Source organism: Heptranchias perlo, chromosome 7 (assembly GCF_035084215.1).
Source record: "Heptranchias perlo isolate sHepPer1 chromosome 7, sHepPer1.hap1, whole genome shotgun sequence".
Lineage (NCBI taxonomy): Eukaryota > Metazoa > Chordata > Chondrichthyes > Hexanchiformes > Hexanchidae > Heptranchias > Heptranchias perlo.
Window position 1 is genome coordinate 21,767,118 of NC_090331.1, and position 21,813 is coordinate 21,788,930.

Below are 21,813 nucleotides of genomic sequence, written 5' to 3' on the forward strand. Positions count from 1 at the left end.
TTCGGTGTAGTACTGAGGGAGTGCTGCACTGTCAGAGGTACTGCTGTAACCTGCTTTCTCAGATAGATGTAAAAAAATCTCCCATCCCTGTGTCCTGGCCAATATTTAGCCCCCAGCCAACATCACTAAAGCAGATTATCTGGTGATTAACCTCCTTGCTGTTTGAGACCTTACTGTGAGCAAATTGTTTACTTCATTTGCCTATCAAACAATTGTGACTACACTTCAAAAGGAATTTATTAGCTGTAAAATGCCATTGTATTTGATTAGCTACAAAAACAGGAATGAAAGTTTTTGAGTCAGAAATATCTCCTTAGAAAGTTCTCTATTTCTTCTCTTCTGACGGTACTGACTCACGCTTATGAAAGGAAACAGAGAGTAGTGGCGAATAGTTGTTTATCAGACTGGAGGAAGGTAGACAGAGGTACCTTGCTCGTGTTTATTCTTCACATGAGAACCTACCTGGTAAGTATTAGCAGTCTATTCAACTGTGGGGAGGCTATCACAATGGAGTCTCAGTCTGATCTCGACCTCATTTGATGTCTACACATGTACATTTTCAGCAGCGAGTGGGAACTTCACTATTTTGCTCCTCTCCACCCAAGGACATTTATACCAGTTTTAGAATCATTGAATCGTAGAATGGTTATAGCATAGAAGGAGGACATTCAGCCCATCGAGCCTGTGCCGGCTCTTTGTAAGAGCAAACCAGTTAGTCCCGTTCCCCTGCTCTTTCCTCGTAGCCCTGAAAAATTTTTCTCTTCAAATATTTATCCAATTCCTTTTTGAAAGCTACGATTAACTCTGTATCCAACACCCTTTCAGGCAGTGCATTCCAGATCATAACCACTCGCTGCGTCAAAAGGTTTTTCCTCATGTCGCCTTTGGCTCTTTTGTCAATCACCTTAAATCTGTGTCCTCTGCTTCTTGACCCTTTCGCCAATGGGAACAGTTTCTCTTTATTTACTTTATCTAAAACAGTCATGATTTTGAACACTTCTATCAAATCTCCCCTCAACCTTCTTTGCTCGAAGAAGAACAACCCCAGCTTCTCCAGTCCATCCACGTAACTGAAATCCCTCATCCCTGGAATCACTCTAGTAAATCTTTTCTGCACCCTCTCTAAGGCCTTCACATCTTTCCTAAAGTGCGGTGCCCAGAATTGGACGCAATCGTCCAGCTGTGGCTGAACCAGTGTTTTATAAAGGTTCAACACAACTTCCTTACTTTTGTACTCTATGCCTCTATTTATAAAGCCCAGGATCCCATATGCTTTGTTAATCGCTTTCTCAACCTGTCCTGCCACCTTCAAAGATTTGTGCACATATACCCCCAGGTCTCTCTGTTCCTGCACCCCCTTTAGAATTGTACCATTTAGTTTATATTGCCTCTCCTCATTCTTCCTTCCAAAATGTATCACTTCGCACTTCTCTGCATTAAGTGTCATCTGCCATGTGTCCGCCCATTTCACCAGCTTGTCTATATCCTCTTGAAGTCTATTACTATCCTCCACACTGTTTACTACACTTCCAAGTTTTGTGTCATCTGCAAATTTTGAAATTGTGTCCTGTACACCCAAGCCCAAGTCATTAATATACATCAAAAAAGCAGCAGTCCTAGTACCGACCCCTGGGGAAATACCTCTGTCTACCTTCCTCCAGTCTGATAAACAACTATTCGCCATTACTCTCTGTTTCCTGTCAATTAGCTAATTTCATATCTATGCTGTCACTGCCCCTTTTATTCCTTAGGCATCAATTTTGCTGACAAGCCTATTAAGTGGCTTTTTATCAAATGCCTTTTGAAAGTCCATATACACATCAACCCTCTCTGTTACCTCATCAAAAAACTCAATCAAGTTAGTTAAACACGATTTGCCTTTAACAAATCCGTGCTGGCTTTCCTTTATTAATCCACACTTGTCCAAGTGACTACTAATTTTGTCCCGGATTATCATTTCTAAAAGCTTCCCCACCACCGAGTTTAAACTGACTGGCCCTGTAGTTGCTGGATTTATCCTTACACCCTTTTTTGAACAAGGGTGTAACATTTGCAATTCTCCAGTCCTCTGGCACCACCCCGTATCTAAGGAGGATTGGAAGATTATGACCAGCACCTCTGCAATTTTCACCCTTACTTCCCTCAGCAACCTAGGATGCATGCCATCCGGACCGGGCGACTTATCTACTTTAAGTGTAGCCAACCTTTCTAGTACCTCCTCTTTCTCAATTTTCACCCATCCAGTATCTCAACTACCTCCCCTTTTACTGAGACTTTGGCAGCATCTTCTTCCTTGGTAAAGACTACACATTTAGTATGCCCTCTGCCCCCATGCATAGATCTCCTTTTTGGTCCTTAATCGGCCCTACTCCTCCTCTGACTACCCGTTTACTATATATATGGCTGTAGAAGACTTTTGGATTCCCTTTTATGTTAATTTTTAAAAAACAAATTATTTTTGTTCCAAGAACTAAGATTGCAAAAATGAAATCATATTGAACAAGTTTGTAATAAAAACAGAAAATGCTGGAAACACTCAGCAGATCAGGCAGCTTCTGTGGAGAAACAGAGTTAATGTTTCAGGTTGATGACCTTTCATCAGAACAAGTTTGTGTTGCAAAAGCCATGTTGTCCACTCAGTCTGCTGTGTGTAAACTTGACCTCAAAACCAACATGGAATTACCAATATTACAACCTTGTCCCCTTTAAAAATCTAATTCACATGCTCATATTATTACAGGTAAATTTGAGATTTCCATTCCCTCCTTCAGCTGGAAAGGAAGGACTGCCTGGCCCATAGATGTCTCCATGGTCATGGTCAGTGATGCATTGTGATTGGTCAACCAGAGTGTGACTAATCCTGATATGGTTCTTCTGCTTAATTGTATAATGTTAGGACCAAAGAGTTTTGTGAAATGGCATGTGCCATGCAATTAAGTGGTCTTCTTTGAAATAAGTAAGAAACTAGCCCCACATCACAACCACTTAGTTGAAACAGTTTAACAACTGCATTTTCTGCATGGTTTTTAAAAGACAGTTAAAAATATAATAAAATCTTGAAACTATTAATTATATTGCTGCGTATTTCTCTACTTGAAAATTCACTGGGATTTTGACTGCTAGTGGTTTGATTATGACATCAAACTGTGACATCATGTGCAAATAAATAGATAGGAATGAACCTAAACAGTAAATTCTTAGCAATGCCGATATATGTACCTGTGAATTTTAAGGCAGTTACATTTAGAAAGGAACAATTTGGAATGTTTGATTAATGCACGGGAAATAGGCTAGGTCTTTATCCTCCCCTCTCTATTTGTTAAAATGGAAGAGTCCACAACTCTGATCCAATGGCTTAGCCAAAAGTTGGTATATCAAGTTTAGATATCAATATCAGTGCTTTTGAATTTAGATCATTCAAATAAGAGTGCATCACTGTATCTCTGGAGCGGCCAGGGTGACCGGGGAAGGCAGCGCCTCAGTAAGTTTGGGTGATGCTTCAATCTTTTACACTGAAATTCTACTCACCATTTGTCGAAGAGGAGAATAAAACATCAGCTTTTTTTAAAAACAAGATAAATACTTATAGATTCAATGCATTTGAAATATTTAATGGCTACCAAAACAGGAATGAAAGTTTTTGAGACACATATATCTCTTTATGCATTATTTACTATCAACCAACTTTTTGATATAATATTCCCCACAATCACAATGCATCATATCACCATACTTATTTTGTTTGGGTTATGCCATCAGGGAGAACAGTTGATAATCTTCTGCACAAGGGATTGCAATTTCACAGGACTGAAAGTCAAAATTGCTAGTTCGTGCATGTGAAATACAATGTATTGTGTCATATTTCATTGGTTGAGTTGGACAGTAAAGTTGGAGATATCACCATTTGTTTATATCAAAGCTAAATACACATTGATGTAGTAGTTACATGGGAGAAACTTGCATATAACATGGATTTGTAAACAACTTACATTTAGCTAGCAACGTTAATGTAGCAAAATGTCCCAAAGGTGCTTCACAGCAGAGGAATGGATGTCAAGCCATAATAGACTAATTAGGAGAGGTGACTGAAAGCATCTCGAAAGATTTTAAGGGCCCTTTTAAAGACAGAGAGAGAAGCAAGGCAGAGGGGTATATATTAGAGTTGCAGACAAGTGAACTTCAATGCAACAGTTATTGGTTAGCTCAACTGTTGTAATTACTTGAAGTGCTGATTAAAGAGCCACACAGAAATAGACGAAATAGGAAAGGAGCAATCTCTTCCAGGGGAGGTGGTAGTGGTTTATTGTCTGCAGTACTAGTGAGATTTTAAGATTGAAATGTCAACTACTGAGTGGCCAGAAAGGCCATTTACATGGTCACTGGTCTTTATCTTTATTTGCTTCTTTGTGTGTTTTGGAAAACAAGAGGTATGAAACACCTTGGAGTTCAGTCCAGAATTCCAGTGAGGATAGGCCTCCATTTCTGTACAGGAATAAAAGCAATGCCCAAGATTATATCTCCAGCTACCTGGTTCCATCAGCTTTGCTCCTGCCACCAGGATCATCATCAAAAGAAGGAAAATAAAAGGAAACAGGAACACTACAACTGCCAACCTGATCCTCTTCCCACCTCTCAAGCCTCAGTAGCAGCTCTGCGCCAATGCAATGTCAGAAAATGTCCTCCTAATGTCCAAACATGTAATCTTACACACTGTAAAATCGGTATCCTACTGCCTCTAGCGGGCGGGAAATTAACTTGCCAGAGCGCTTTCTCTTCAGAAATCCACTTTGAGTTTAAATCCACCCCTCAGTTTAAACCTGAAACGGTGTAACCCGTAAAGGTGACCAGGAGCCAGCATTGCCTGTTTGGATGCAGCTGCCTAGATGCCACCAAACATTTCTGTGGATCCTGGCAAACTCACCTGGGAATGACCATGGTAACCTGCTTTCTGAGGGTCTGGATCAGCAGAGGGGAAGATGTCAAGCTTTGTCACCTGATGCAAGGACATCAGCGTCTACACTGCAGCATAGAGCTCACAAATGTGCAGGGACTGTAACGGTCAGCTGTGGCCTGACATTTGGCTGCATCTTCTTTCAGGTATGTTGCAATAGTGAACTGGGTGATGACGCTGTAGAGTGGCACACATACAGACACACACAATCACACACATAAATGCATACACATACACAGACACAAACACATCTGCTAACAAATTTCAATTTGTGCCGGGGATGTCCTGTTTTGTAAGACAGGAACATTATACTATGTAACCACAATGTTTTATTCTTCAGGTAAGTGTAGGTGTGTTTTCCTTTAAGGCCACAAATCCAATTGCAGTTTGCTGAAGGGGAGGTGGGGGGTGGGGGGTGGGTGCGGAGGGTCAGGGCTTATTTTTTATGTAGGACAGGCTCCTAGTGTGATCCCAGCCACACAGAGGGAGCTGACTGCTGCTGTACAGTGAAATTCAACGGCCCAATACAACTCCACGTGATACCCGAGGACAGCATAAGAAGGGCACAGCTCAGATTGATTTTATGCAATGCAATGCCTGTGAAGAGTCTAGGACCAGAGCACCATCAGGCCTTGCAAGATTACATACATGCAGACTGGAAAAGAGCAGACTTCACTGTCCTTACATGAACCGGAAAAGTTGGATTGGAAAAGCTGAATGTCCTCTCAAAATTCATTGCAACTGTTCCTTTTCATATGTCATACATGAGGACATTGTGTTTCAGATTTCATAGAAAAACAAACTGAATTGCAGAATGTGATCCCAAAACACCAATAAAAATCTTGAAATTCATTGTAAAAAAAATGACTCTCTTCCTTTAAGACGTTCCTTAAAACCTATCTCTTTGACCAAGCTTTTGGTCATCTGTCCTAATACCTCCTTTTGTGGCTTGGTGTCAAATTTTGTTTGAAAATGCTCCTATGAAGTGCTCTGGGACGTTTTACTATGTTAAAGGCGCTATACAAATGCAAGTTGCAGTGGCCTTGATCATAGGCTGTTTTTCAGTTGTACATTGTTTTTTGAGTTGTCACTTTTTTTGAAAGCCGACTGTCAGCCCTTCTGAGTTTTGAAGGCAGACGTGTATGGTTTTCTCAGGGGTAGGTAAGCAGTGAGGAGTTGAGGGGGAAAGGCATGGGCAGTTCGGGCATGGGGGAAGGGGGGCTGGAGCTGCAAGAGAAGAGAGCAGGGAGCGGCAGAGAGGGGTGGAAGGGTATGAAGGTAGTCAGCTCACATTAATTCCCCTGATGTTTTACAAAAGTGCGTAGTGTGGTTATCTTGTAATTGTACATTGGCAATACAATATAAGCGCAGGAAGAGTTTTAAGTTTCCCAAGCCAGTGTTGGGAAAGCCCTTTCAGGCATTCTGTACGTAGGAAATTCCAGAAGCTGTGTTCCTGGTGGTGAAGAGGGAAAGTCTTGTTTAAGTGTTTTTGCTCTCATAGTAGAAGCGTATTAAGTGTTTAAACAACTTAAAGCTCAGTCTTGATCAAGAACATGGCTTTTGGGATTTCCTCAGTGCAGGGGAATAGTTGGTCAGGGTGGATGGGAAACAGATGAGCAGCTGAGAATAGCGGAAGCTGGCATGGTAGGCAGAAAGGCTACTTCAGTGCTCTAGGCAGCAGCAGAGGAGACAGGAGAGAGTGAACAGGGAAAGCAGAGGCAGCATTGGGCAACATGCCTCATCTTCACATGCCTCAGGTGGGTGGTTTTGTAGGGAACAGCACCACGTGCCTTGAAGACAGTGCTGAGAGGACTCAATAAGAGGTAAGTATAATAAATTGTTAAGTTTAAACAGAATAGAAGAGTAGAAGAGTATTACAGACAGGAATGACCGAAATATATTACAGCAGGTAAGTATGACACTTACAGAAAGTGCATGCTATACACAAGACTTTTAATATCTTAGATAGTTAGATAGATGTGCACAAAACACAATCCCTGATTTAAATATCTTAAGGTGGCACAGTCAGTGGTAATATAAATTCCTTCATAACACACTGAAGGTGCAGATCTATAACAGACCACCAGGAAGTCCATGTGGCCTTCTAAGTCAATGCACAGGAAAATAATTTGTTCTTTGCTATAGCCCTCCCCCCACATCTCCCAAATGTTGGTTGTAGCGTAATTAGGAATCCATTAATGATAAATATTGTAAGTCAAGGGAATAGCTTTTGTTCACAGCTGGCTTCTCATCCAAATGTCTGTCGTCAGTTACTGCAGCTTCCTCCTTCTATTGCCTGTGTTACAATAATCTTGTTCAACAATATTCCTTCCTAGAATGGAGTTTTCCATGGCCCAAAGAGAAAATCTCCATGTTTAATAGGCACAGACCACAGATTTTTTCCTTCTGTCACACCATATGTTGTTACTTGTACTAAAGCTTGGCTCAATTGGTAGCACTCGTCTCTGGGTCAGTAGTTAGTGGGATCAAGTCCTACACTAGTACTTGAGCATCACAATCTTGACTGACACTTCTGAGGGAGGGAATATATTGATAGAAGTGCCATTGAATGCAATCTAGTGGATGTTAAAGATCACATGGCACCATTTAAAGAAGAGCAGCAAAGTGTCTTACTCAATATTCTTACCTCAAGCTAAAGCACCAAGAGTATTGAGGGATGTCACTCATGCAGAATGACTGTTGCCTTTGTTCAAATAATAACAGCCACTCCACTCCAAAAGTAATTCATTATGTAAAATGCTTTTGGATGTGATTTTTCTTTTTTCCTCTTTGTTTAAAACAGGGGACATCTATCCTCAGATACAGAGTATGACTTCAAACCATAATTGTCCATTATTGCGATTTATTCTGATCACAAAGGAGTAGGACACCACCAGCCAATGCTCTCATATTGTTTACAAACATCCAAAATCTACCTTCAACTGTAACATATTACCAAAGAAATCAGTCGCACTTAAATAGTTAAAAATGCTATTGCTTTATGTTTTGATAGCTGGTGATAGTTTTTCCATTTCTTTTTGTCTTATTCCCAAAATAATTTTTACCTTGTGCAGAAGAAATTTACTTCTGACAACACCATCCACCATATTATCGCCATAGAAATAGCTTTATAACATAATTAGCAGTTGCAGACAAAGAAGGGGGAAAAATACATTGTGATCAGTTTTAAGAAAATTTTAACCTTGTACAAAATGTCGGCAAAGTTACTGCTAAAAATCTGTATTTCTGCTCCCCTGACTTTATCCAACGAGTAGCTGAGCCAAACAGACCAGGAAGATCCCAAGTTCAATCCTTGGTCTTTCCTGAGTTAGTTGATTTCCACCTGGGCTATGTTAGGGGAAGCTATAATTGGCCTCAGTACACCTAGGTTAAGAAGGGGAAAAATTGGTCAAGATTTCTACTCCAGATCACTATCCAGTAACTCCTGCTGGAAGTGCACATGTGTGAACACCAGGTAAGGATGGCTGTGATACCCTATGACCGAATAGCTTGCAGACATGCACTGCCACGGTTCTGGCATGAATAATAACCACTTAGGCAAGGTACCAGAAGGCAACCGGCTCCCATGAAGCTATACCTAGCAAATTGATTAACACTTTCAGGAGAGGAACAGGGGGCAGAAAAATTGATTCAGAACAAAGAAAAAAGGAAATCTGTATTCATCTTCTTTAAGACAGTGCTGAATGTCCTGTGACCTTCCTCATTTGACCCTTAAGAATCATTGACCCGAGGTCAGCAGTCTGTTGCAACATTAGTTTCCCACATCGGATCAGCCGCGAGTCCAGTCTTTGTGATGTCAGTGCACAAAATGATGGCACACAACCGTGCAAATATCTGGTTATATTTTGGATGAGGCACCTTTATTCCAAAGTCCAAAGCTGGCATCTGTCAATATGGCTGATGCACATAAAGAATCGCACTAGCCTCTGCTTGCTGTAGCATCATACCAGCAGAACAACTAGTAGCGCTGCTGTGATCCAGGTTATGCTTAGCACCCTAATGTTGGCAGATGAAGAGAACCTGTGGAGCTGTTTAACCACAAACACTGCATTTGTATGATTTGTTGGCACTTCAATGTTGCAGATCATCCCTTCACAACAGGAAATGCACTCCTGAAACAAAAACAAATTGCTTCCTGATTAAACGTTTCCACTGAAGTTGCATTCCCCTCCAATTATAGCCTTCCAGTGCATACATAAGAAGCATCTGTTCCTAGTGCCATTCATTTCCAGGATCTTTCACTGCTTGCAGTAGCACAGGGTTTGTGCACTTACCACCCTGACCTCTGCTCTCTGTTCCAGTTTTCCTGCCAATCGCTAAGATAGAACTATGGAATGAAATGTACAAGTCAGCCTAATTGTGGTCTATTGAGAAAACTGTCAGAACCCAACTCATTTTGTTTAAATTGCATCTATTCTTAACTGGTCCAAGAGTTCTGCCGCATTTCTGGTGGTATTAGATGTAGAAAAGTCAGCTGAGAAGTTTGGAGAATGTTTTGAGAAAGGGATGGGCACAGGGTATAGACACTGTCGTTTTGTCCTTCAGGCCTGGGTTTAAGTCTAGCTGAGGCTAATAGGAAGGAAGTCATCACTCTACATTGACTAAGAATCCAACATGAAGTGAATTCGAACAATATCAAACTGGTTTTTAATGGACACCAGCACAATGGGTACAGCACAAAGTTGTCTCTAATTTGGCAATCTCGGTTACAGGTACCTCAAGGATGGCTTGTCTGGGAAATAAAAAATGTTGCAATGGTGCAAAAGGGAGGTTTTCTTCTGTGTTAGGGACAAAGTAGAAGGAACTTTATTTTACATCGATACTGGGTGCCCAAAACGGAAATTGTTCCCTTTCCAGGCATAAACATCCTTTGATAAATACAAAAAAAAAATCACTATTCCCTTTTAATATATAGGAGTACATTTTCCTCTCTAATCTTAGTAATAAAGTAGATGTGAGCATAAAGCAGTGTCCCCTGCTTTTTATTTACTTTTACTTTTTGTGCTAAAATTAGAAAATGAAGACAAATATAGCCCAACATTACATTGTCTGTGTGACGTCTCTCTTAAAGAGCTATCCACTTGGTCCCATAGCATCAATCATATTGGATTACTGATGTTAGGATTTGTTACAGTTAAGTATGTTTGAAAGGGATGGGATTAGGAACATATCCCATATGTAGGCATCTATCTTGTAGGTGACTAAAAAATAGGCAATCAACATTTTAAAACTGAATCTACCAAGGATATCAACAGCAGTTTTGCACCATTTCAAAAGTATTGATATATTTGTCCAAATGAAGATTAAATTTATTTGTGGTTTGATTTACTCACTGTATAACCAGGGCTTTAACAGGAAATGCTGGCAGAACTACCCACTTGTTAACACATGGGCACCTTTGGTTAAATACTTCATAGAATCATACAGCCTGTGCCATTACTTACTGTATGACCAAACTTCCTGATATGACGGCAGCCAACAGAATGACATTCCTCCTTTGAAACGCATCTCTTTGAGACTGATTCACTCCTGCCATGGCTTGTAAATCTGTGGACTGTAAGGCAATACTCTGTATCTGTGCCATAAAAAGACAAAAATGAAGATTTAGGACTATTTTGCCATTTACAAACCACTTCGGAGCCATAAAAACAAGTCATCCAAAGTTTCTGAGGAATTTTTTTCTCTATATAGTAATAAACATTACCCTGTCCATAAAAAAACATTTAGTTGCTCATAAAGCGTAAATTCCTAACTTTGGTCTAATGACTTTTAGGTAAATAAAGGACAGCCTAATTCACAAATGGAATGACAATTACTACTCTAATACCTGGTTAAAGCTGTAACAAAGACTTCAAGTCACATACCTTTGCTTCTTGGTCATGATATTTTCCACATTTTTCTTTGTTAAGTCTTTATCTTACAAAAGTGCTCACTATCTCTTGGCAATTTTTCGTACAGATGTGATAAAAAGAAAAGCATAACACACATGCAAGTCGCTGTAATTCTAAACAGGCAGTAATTCTTGGCTTACTTAGAACTATCTCTTTTCCTGGTAACATTCTAGACCTTTCCCACCTAAGAAACCTTTCAGAATAAGGTGGTACATTAATGTATCCACATCCCATATCACTGTGAAGCAGGACTCAAGTTTGCATCCAATATTTCCCACACGTTGAGTTCTTATTTGGTCCATGTAAGGGAGATGCCAAACAAAGATCAGGCAATTCCCACAAGGAAAAAAGGAAAAAAGTAATCAGAAGACTGACCACCATGGACCACTCTCACATAGATCCTAGCAGGACGGGAGGTTATTAAGCTGCACTGGCAGACGTCTGAATGCAAATCTGCCTTGATTGTTCGTTGAACTGGGAGCTGGCAAAAGGTAGGTCAGTTTCATTAAAATAGTTTGTCTAAAAAATTTTAGAATGGCCAGTCATCATCAATTAAAGAGGTACTCTGAGATAAGGCCTTATAATGATTTTTTCCTGGAATGTTCATTTGAAAAGGTGATGTGTGTACGAAAAATAGTATTAGAATTTAAAATAAGAGCGTACCCTGAGATAACTAGTCTCTGGATTGGGCATGCCATCTTCACATTTACATATGAAAATATCTTTGCCTAGCCTCAGTTCCTCGCATCCCGTGCTTTTATTGGATAAGTATGGGGTCATCTGAGCAGAAGTGTTGGTGATGAGGCACCACATTTCTGTCCTTAGATTTGAACACATAAGGGTGGAAATTACTGCTAGTAATGACATACAAAGACTTACTGTGCTTGGAACAAATTCCTCTCTCCACTATTTTAATGGAGGCGTTTTAAAATAAATGGGTTAGTGCCCAAGGGAGGAATTTGAGGAATTTGATACGATAGCGTTAAGCCATCATGCAATTACATCACCAATTGTCATTTCGACCCTATAGTGAAGATGGGATCTTCGGGTGGGATGCCAGCTACCTTGTGGTAAGTTTTCTATTTAAAAAATTAAGTTCTAAAGATTTACTATTAAATTACACACAAGGCAGTCTTTTTCTTTTTTAAATATTTATCTGCTTCCCTTTTAAAAGCTACTATGGATTCTGCTTCCACTGCTGTTTCTGGTAGGGCATTCTGGATGATTTGTACAGGTTTAGCATTACCTCTCTGCTTTGCGGAGCTGGGGTTATTTGCACGTCTGGGGTGGACCACCAGCATCCACAAGGAGGCTTCAGTGATGCCCGACCAGACTTTTCAAGGCCCACAGCCATTCCACCAGAGGTCAAGGAAGAAAAAATATTTTTTAAAAACTTGAACTCCAACGGGAGCCAGGACTGTTTAAAAAATAAGGAAATGAATTCTGTCTATTATTGACTATCTTTGCCTTTCAAAAAGCCTCAGCATAATTCACGCCAGCTCTTAGTTGGCGAGAGTTCTACTGAGGCTTTATAAGGACGGAATGGCAGAATTCCCAGGGTATCTCAGGAACTCCTCCAGACATGCCCCCTTGCCATGGGAGTAGAGGGGGGGGGCAAAGGTTCACCCACTTCCCCCTCTGGAAAATGGTGAACAACAAGAAATTAAGTAAAATCCTTGTGGAACCAGCTTCTGCCCCAAATTCCGCCCAATCTCCATCTTCGGCCACAACTGTAATATTGTGCCAATTGTCCCTGGCTTTCCCCATGCCGGTATTAACATGGTTGATCTAATTGAATGGCGGAACAGCTTGAGGGGCTGAATGGCCTACTCTTGCTCCTATGTTTCCTATATATAGTTAATCAGACACAATTACATGCTATGTCAAAGAAAAACTGCTTTTTCTCTAACGTGCTGTGCATTGAAAACAAATATTCAAGGATTATTTAAATGAGTGTGCTACAGAGGTTGGCCACATCTAGGCTGCTTTTGATCTTTGCATTTAGTTGGTGCAGGCATGTGGAAAATGCAATGGGTAAAGTATTTCAGAGGGTGATTTCTGTGGGGATTTTAACATCATCCTTCTCAAAACTACTGAAAAATTCTACATTTCTAATTTACGGTGAAAAAAAATCTGATTGGTGCAATTTTTATAATTTTGCCTGAAAATAATTATTAAATATATATAAGTATTTAATGTGGGGATTAGAGCAGCTTTAATCTGGCTTCATCTTTGGTATCCCTGACAGCAAATATTGAACGGGGGATAAAGGTATCGTCCAATATGCACTGGTCCACTCCTTCCATCTCCACCAACAGCACCAGCCACCAATGCATGACATGACAACTGAGCCTTGTGCTACACAGAGTTAGGTACAATGAGGGAGGTCATCCAGCCCATCCTTCCAACACAGGATTAAAGAAAAAGGCTAAAACTGCAAAACAATGAATGTTAATAATAAACGACCAACATTTATATTTCAATTTGAGATCATTATTTCCTTCTCAGGTTCAAGTAAATATTATAATAACAATTTCAACAGCTGGCTCAATGCAGGCTTTTGTTATCTAGAACTTTACACATTGAGTGAAATAATTTAAGAAGCATGCGTCAGAACTATGCATTATTCTTTGATTCACCGCCGTAAAGTACTGTGTAAAACTAAAAGAACCTGTCACACTGACTGACCTCTTATAGCCTTTTTTAATTGTTCAAAGTAAAACAGACAGTCAATGCTATTGAAACGGACTATTTACAAAGAGGACTTTGAACAATCAATCAGACCATAAGCTGTAAATCTCCCATAAGGAGCCTGTTGAATTGAGCAACTATATCCCTTTGGCTACAAGATACTCACGCTGAGGGCACCATTTATCTTCAGCCCATCTGTTACACTCATAATTGTCCAAAGCGTTGTTGCAAGTAAAGCACTTGAAGCTGTTTGGAAATGGAGTTGCTGTGAAAAAGAGAGAGAGAGAAATTTCAGAAAATTGAGGCCAGCTAATCATTCTGTATTACAGAAAAGGTAGCTGGAACACTGCAAGGGTGCTGGGAATTGTACTGTAAATTTATACTTTTACACCAGCTCTGAATAAAAGTGAATGGGAAAGGGTGCATTCACACCACAACTATAAGGAATCTTACAACACCAGGTTATAGTCCAACAATTTTATTTTAAAATCACAAGCTTTCGGAGATTATCTCCTTCGTCAGGTGAGTGAGTGCTCACTCACCTGACGAAGGAGATAATCTCCGAAAGCTTGTGATTTTAAAATAAAATTGTTGGACTATAACCTGGTGTTGTAAGATTCCTTACATTTGTCCACCCCAGTCCATCACCGGCATCTCCACATCATGACCACAACTGTAACATTGGAGTGAGGCAGCTTCTTTTGCATTGCTGCAGTTATAGTGTAAATGCAGCCCAAGTCCAGAGCAAAGGCCTGACCTGACAACAAAACTAAGCAGAGTGACACCCCCAGTAGGGGGCAGTCTCATTTTTCTTTGTGCCCAGGTCCAGCTTTGATAGGCAACAATGATTTGACTCCAGAAATGCCCCTGCAGCAGCTGGATATGTAAACTCACCTGTGGCCTGCAAAGGGTAATGCAGGGGTGTCATCGTTATTTTCACTGGTGTGTAATAAGGACCATGAGAGTGAATGGGATATAGTGAATAGAGAGTGAACATTCATCAGGGACTTTATCAAGAAAACACTCACCAATATCGTGACTGTATTGCTCCCAAAGTTAAAGGTTACAGAGGTCATGTGTTCCTTCATCACAGCAGGGTTCTTTTAATCTCATAAATAACCCCATATATTTTTCCATTATAATTGATACTGGAGAACTTAATGGTAGTTTCACAATTCCCTGCACTCATGTTTCACATCAATAAAAATGAAAATAAAAGCACTTTGTGAATACTTTGGAAGTTGCATGGAGTGCTCCAGTAACATTCGGGAGTACCATTCCTCAGACAGGCCTGTAATGAGCTTCAGCCATATCGATATAGATACACATTGTAATGTTGAAAGAAATGCAGAGCAGTGGCACAAATAACCTGCTGACTCTAACATACAGTGACGGTAAGAGCTCAGATGTCAGAATGATAACAAGAACCTCCGTTATATGTGGTCATCAGCTTTACTTACGAGACATTGGCGGCCTCACGTTATGAAAGTTGACATTTTTGCTAAACCCACAATCCACTAGGAGGATGAGGAGCTGGAAGAGGATGACTCTTGTAGGATGGCGAGTTATGGGCATAGTATCTTGTAATTTCATTAAGGGTTAACACCAGCTGCACCTATAAGAACAAGAAAACATTGCATTTCAACAGAGAAGCTAATTACTATAAATATTCCACTCAGTTCTCAAAGGTTTACCGATGTTTCCATGTTTGCCCTCTGTTTTCTATTTCTCACCTTCCTTTCTTTCCTTTCCCCAATACGAAGAGTCAAACTTGCAAACGCCTCCATAAACACTGACAACGCCATTCCTTAGTGTGCTTGATATCCTGGTATGGAGTCCTACTCCCCTCCCACCTAACAGGATGAGCAGGCTGAGCCTGGCAATTTCATCCCTTCTTGGAAGCAGAGTCTCAAATATCAACCTGGGTCTCCAAGCTCAAGTCCAGCAGCCTCTTTTTATAGTCCTTTTTGTTCTTTCCTCCCCTCCTCCACCCCCTTTTTTCCCTGCCTCTGTACTTCCTTATAAACTATTAAATCTCTAATTTCTACCAGTTCTGACAAAAGATCATCGACCTGAAACATTAACTCTGTTTCTCTCTCCACATGTGCTGCCTGACCTGCTGAGTATTTCCAGCATTTTCTATTTTTATTTCAGATTTCCAGCATCTGCAGTATTTTGCTTTTCTTTTTATAGCTATCAGGTCAGTCTTGTTAATAGTTTGATTATTGATATTAAAGTTCACAAACCTACTAATATTGGGCACAGATAGACTAGATGTAGAAATACTGACAATCTACAGAGTCCAATAGTAAATTTATTACTTTCAACAGACATGAATGCTACTTCAATCGAACAATTAACATCCATGGTAAGAAACTGATTCTTCAGTTTGGGTGCCACGATCTGCTGTGGTTTAGCTTAAAATGTGCTGGAGTTAAACAACCAGCGGCAACAGTCATAGGCATGGCATGCTGTGTGTAAGCACACTACAACAAGCAACAACTTGTATTTATATAGCACCTTTAACATGGTAAAACGTCCCAAGGCGCTTCAAGGAGCGTTATCAAACAAAATTTGACACTGAGCCACATAAGGAGATATTAGGACAGGTGACCAATAGCTTGATTTTAAGGAGCGTCTTAAAGGAGGAGAGGTAGAAAGGTGGAGAGGTTTGGGGAGAGAATTCCAGAGCTTAGGCCGAGGCAGCTGAAGGCACGGCCGCCAATGGTGGGGCGATTAAAATCGGGGATGTGCAAGAGGCCAGAATTGGAGGAGCGCAGAGATCTCGGAGGGTTGCAGGGCTGGAGGAGGTTACAGAGATAGGGAGGGGCGAGGCCATGGTGGGATTTGAAAACAAGGATGAGCATTTTAAAATGGAGGCGTTGTCGGACTGGGAGCCAATATAGGTCAGCGAGCACAGGAGTGATGGGTGAATGGGTGATGGTGCGAGTTAAGATACGGACAGCAGAGTTTTGGGTGAGCTCAAGTTTATGGAGGGTGAAAGATGGGAGGCCTGCTAGGAGAGCATTGGAATAGTCAAGTCTAGAGTTTCAAATAAAACTGTTGGACTATAACCTGGTGTAGTAAGATTCCTTACATTAGAGATAACAAAGGCATGGATGAGGGTTTCAGCAGCAGATGAGCTGAGGCAGGGGTGGCTGATCAGGGTATTTAAATTTGTTTTTAATTCCATTTGTCTAAGTTTCCATGCGGTGGTTGCTTTGGTGTGGAGCTGCCACTCAGGAAGGAGGGATAAATTGGACAGGCATGCATAAGCCAGGCTGCAATAAGCAACTTATGTTTTAAACAAGAGTGAGGCTGCGTGATGCTGCCAGCATTTCAGTCACACATGATGCATTGTCCTGGCAGCACCTCGAGCTCTCTCTCCACGTTGGGGATGGGGAGGGGAGGAGGAGGCATTATATTCAGCCAAAAAATGGAATCGTTGGCATTGTATTTCTTCTGACCTTCCAACCATGAACCTAATTGAAAATCAATACTAGTTTTGCATTTAGCAGCAAGTTTTTATTTGGTTCGAAATCCTTTAGGTTTGCCAATTCCTTTTTAAGTTAGCCACTAGCAAAACAGATCAGAATTGATTCAGAAACATACAGGGAGATCAGCCAGACTAAAAATGCTGCAAAGTACAGTCAAAACCGATGTATATAAGGTGTTTTATTGCCCATGCTTTGAGCTCTGTAAGTACAAGGATGTGATTTATGCACCCAAGTGTATTTCCTGTAATATGCTTGAAAATAGGCAATTGGCTTATGACTTATGGGAACATGTGAAAAGTGTTTCTTTCAGTTTACAAATGGACAGATTTTCATTATGTTAGTAATCTGTTAATCAAACCTCCTGTCATTATATCTTTGGTCACAGAACATTTCTCATCTATAATTACAATTATGCAAAAGGATACAGATGGTCCGTGACAGCTTGTGTAAAAAGCAATATCTCTATGGGTTTAATGATTGGTCTTTGAGTGTAACAATAAACAGCATTATCAGATCTTCATGCTCTGTGTCACTTTATTTCTGTACATTCTCTATGATAATGATTACGTACAGGAGTGAACCTTAATTGATTCCAGTTCCTTTCAAAGCACAACATCTACATATTTATTAAATGGGTTTATTGAACAAAGAACCCTCCTGTTCCTTTGTTAGGGTTGTGATATCTTGAAAACGTGCCAGTTCAGGAATGTTATGGCTTTGCGTTCCTAACTTCCCTGCAACCTGCCCTCCCACCACCATTTCACCAACAGTGTGGTAGTGTGGTACTGCAATAAACACAATACATTTCCTACCACCTGAGTCGCTGTTTCTGACTGATCGCAATCTAGAAACGGGACTGGTGGAATTGAGAAAGTTGTATGCTAGATATATTTTTTTTAACTTTAAAAAAAAGAAGGTACCATTACCGGTAATTACTATTAATATGAACAGAGCATTTTAAACTTTTGGCTACTCCCCTCCCCCCGCCCTGTAAATATTGACACTTTCCGGTAACCCTCTGCAAATAACAAAGAGCTCCCAGGAAACCTCCTATTCCAAGCTTCCAAAGGACGGTGTCAGCCACCGAACGGAAAACAGTGTTATCATCGCAGGAATTTTTTTGTTTATTAGTATACAGCAACAAAAATAACATGCAAGTAACAACTACAGAAAACACAGAAATCTGAAGTAGATTCAATAGTAACTTTCAAAAGGGAATTGGATAAATACTTGAAAAGGAGAAATTTGCAGGGCTGTGGGCAAAGAGCAGGGGAGTGGGGCTAATTGGAAAGCTATGTCAAAGAGCAAGCACAGATACGATGAGCCTCCTTCTATGCTGTGTGATTCTATGATAAATACAGGTCTGTTGATTTCTGCGGTCTCCTGGGAACTCTGTTTGAAAACCTATAATTAGTAGCTCTTATCCTTAGATCAACTTCAAGTCATACTTTTGAAAATATTTGTACTTCCAAGGCTTTCCTACGGTCTGTGCTGAGAATATTGAGTGGACACATTGGGAGTCATTTTAACCCGCAAGAACCAAATTGGCAAAAGTAGTTTGGAGGACGAGTTCATGGAATGCATTCAAGACAGTTTTCTAGAACAATATGTCAAGGAACCAACTTGGGAAGAGGCTATTTTAGATCTAGTATTATGTAATGAGACAAGGTTAGCATCTCCTCTCCACTTCTCCTTGTGGGAATCAAGGTTAGCATGGATCCATCCCTTGCTGCTCTTTGATACAACAAAGGTCATTTTGACTTTGGGCGATAGTGTAAAACGGGCGACATCAGATCAGCTGCCCGTTATACATCTCTCCCGATTTTCATTTCCATTGACTTCATTGCCATAGTGCAAGACACCATGCTGGAGTCTGTTGGTGCCCAGGGTGGGCAAGGAAGAAATGGCAGAGGTGTGCAGTGCGTTACCTTGCCTACCCTGCTGAGGATTTGGAACTTTTGGCAGAACTGTTCTGCAGTCCTGGGGATCAGGGAGTGGGCAGTCAGTGCCAGTGTCACCTCCCTCCAGGTGACGAGTGATAACTCTGGATGAATTGGTGGCAGCATACCCAGGGGTCTGTGCATTCTGCCTTCAATACTCTCCAGGAGGGCTTGGAGGTCTGAAGTTGTGCGTTCTTATTCTCTGGCTTGGTGCTCTGGTGCCCTGCTGCCCTAAGGGCACAGATGGTGATTGAGTGGGTATAATTCTGTACAAATGTCATGAAAATATTGCTAAGACATGCAGTGAAATTATTAGAGAGTGAAGTGCGAGAGCCAAGCAGTGTTACTTTCTACATGTTTCTCCCCCATTCTGCTGCTGAAGATGGCAGGCTGAACTTTTTTTTAAGGTAGCACAGATGTTTCCAGATAGTTCAGCTGCTTACATGGGCTTTACACCAATGCCTATTCCAATGGGAATCCAAACGATCAGACCCCGAAACTTATGTGTACCTTCCTCTAGAAACCACCAACAGATGCAACACTTTATTTAAAGGTGAAACAGCCGGAGTAAGTCATTGCAAGGAAATTCTAGGTCGATGTCAACATTCAAGATTAGATCGGAAAGGTGGATGAGGGAAGAGCATGAAGGGATATGGGAACAAGACGATCTCTTCACATGGAGCGTAAGCACCAACACGGACTGGTTCGTCTGAATGGCCTGTTTCCGTGTGGTAACTTCTATGTATTTCTATGCATTTCCATTTTCAGTCATGTGGGCAGATTGAAGGCTGTGGAGAACTGGACTGACTTATGGAAGTGGTAGAAGAAGAGGGTCCAGCTCTGGGTGGAGCTTTATTGCCAACCATCATTCTTGAGGTTGGTGAACAATCTTGGCTGGGGAAAGGGAGAGGATCAAATCAGGAAAATCACGTAACACTTGTGCTGCCTCCGGGTCAATCACGTAACATTCGTGCTGCCTGGTGATTTCAGTGATTGCTGCGTGCAGCCAGCACTACCTGCGCTGTTGAGTGGCTGCAAACACCAGCAGGGGACCCTGATATCAGGAGTGGCTGGCACGACTTAAAGGCAGCCTGCACTTCTTAAAGGGGACGTGCACTGTGGCTGCAGGAAGTGGTAGAAGTCAATTGTGAAGTGAATCTGTACTGCATTATAATGAAGCATGGTGACGATAGGAACTCTGGAATTTTTAATGAGCAACGCCTTGGCTGCTCAAAATTTGCGGGACTCTTATATTTTCAAAATATAAGATACAGGTCTGAACGACGATCAGAAATTACACACGTAAAACACAAATGCAGGTCCTGTCCTTATGTTTAAAAACTGCTGATTTATTTTAAAACAGAATAAATCCCACATCCTCCAATCCACATGCCAGACCCCAACAATCTGCCAATCTGAGTTTGTACCAGCCTGCACCAAGGTTCTCTGATGCTGCACTAGAGGCCTTGGTGCAAGAGATGGACAGAAGGAGGGACATCCTATATCCACAGGGGGGCAAGAGGCCCTCCAGACATACGCTCCCGTGACATTGGGAGGCAGGGGGGGACGAAGTCAATGCCAGGATCATAGCACCGCGAACATGGATGCAGTGTTGGAAGAAGTGCAATGATTTAACATGAGGGGTCAAGGTGAGTGAGTTCAACTGTCAAGTGGCCTCACCTACCAACAGCACCAGAAGGCACATCCACTGCTCCATGCACTACACCCCCCACCCCCCATCACCCACCTACTAACAAACTCTTTCAATCAGTACTCAACTCTTCCAATCAGATGCTTCCTCTCACCCTCACACAATACCACAGTTGCAAGCCGCACACCCACAAGTCACAGGTCACACACGTTGGCAGCTATTCAACCACGATAGCCACATCACCCAAACATTTTGCAGGACACTCACCGACACACGTCCCGCTTTCTTGCAGGAGAAAATAGCGCATAACAGGAGGCAGCAAATGGCAGTGGCTCCATGGAACATGAACCTGCTGTCCTCTCTCAACATGACAGCATTCCTGTCCCACCTCTGCCACTCCGCCAGTGCCCTTGCTGTTGCCTGTCAGCTAGCCAGCCCACTCTCTTTAGAGTATTGAAACTTTATTATTGGAACATAGGAACAGGAGTAGGCCATTTAGCCCCTCAAACCTGTTCCGCTATTCAATGAGATTATGGTTGATCTGTGACCTAACTCCATATACCCGCCATGGTCCAATATCCCTTAATACCTTTGGTTAACAAAAATCTATCAATCTAAGACTTAAAATTAACAATTGAGCTAGCATCAACTGCCGTTTGCAGAAGAGAGTTCCAAACTTCTACCACCCTTTGCGTGTAGAAGTGTTTCCTAACTTCACTCCTGCAAGGCCTGGCTCTAATTTTTAGGCTATGTCCCCTAGTCCTAGTAGCCAAATATAGGAGAGCTCCAAAATCAAGTACAAATGCATTAGCAGCCAGAAGCAATAATCCAGCAACTAACCTGCAAATCCTGTATAATCCCTTTAAATAGCGCTGGTGGGGGGGGGTCCTTCATGCTGTTTATGACTTGTTCAGCTGTGCGAGGTTAAGACTGTGCATTGGCTGGAGTGTGGAGTTCCAATATAACAGCGGTCCCTTTAAATCAGCATTGCACACTGATTTAGGTCATGATCTCCCTACTTTACCTGCTGCCAGTGTTAGTTAGGTGTGCGTGCACAAACGCCTTTACCAATATGGCGTCCTGCAACGTCACGCCGGCAGTATGTGCATGCATCTTGGATGCCATTTTCGGGGTTCAGGAGTCAGCATAGTGCCTACAAAACGGGCGCTAT

The 21,813-nt window shown here is 41.5% G+C and overlaps 1 protein-coding gene across 1 annotated transcript in view; it reads right to left on the reverse strand.

Annotated features, from left to right (window-relative positions):
* Positions 1–7,811: 7,811 nt before the first annotated feature.
* The window catches only part of lypd6b (LY6/PLAUR domain containing 6B), a 167,483-nt gene continuing 153,481 nt past the window's right edge, over positions 7,812–21,813 (reverse strand). Inside the window, exons 3-6 of the mRNA XM_067986761.1 lie at positions 15,015–15,169; positions 13,721–13,819; positions 10,417–10,547; positions 7,812–9,084 (exon numbers count right to left, since the gene is read on the reverse strand). Of these exons, the coding sequence (XP_067842862.1) occupies positions 8,914–9,084; positions 10,417–10,547; positions 13,721–13,819; positions 15,015–15,147 (534 nt within the window). The 5' untranslated portion in view covers positions 15,148–15,169 and the 3' untranslated portion in view covers positions 7,812–8,913. The remainder of the gene's footprint in view (positions 9,085–10,416; positions 10,548–13,720; positions 13,820–15,014; positions 15,170–21,813) is intronic.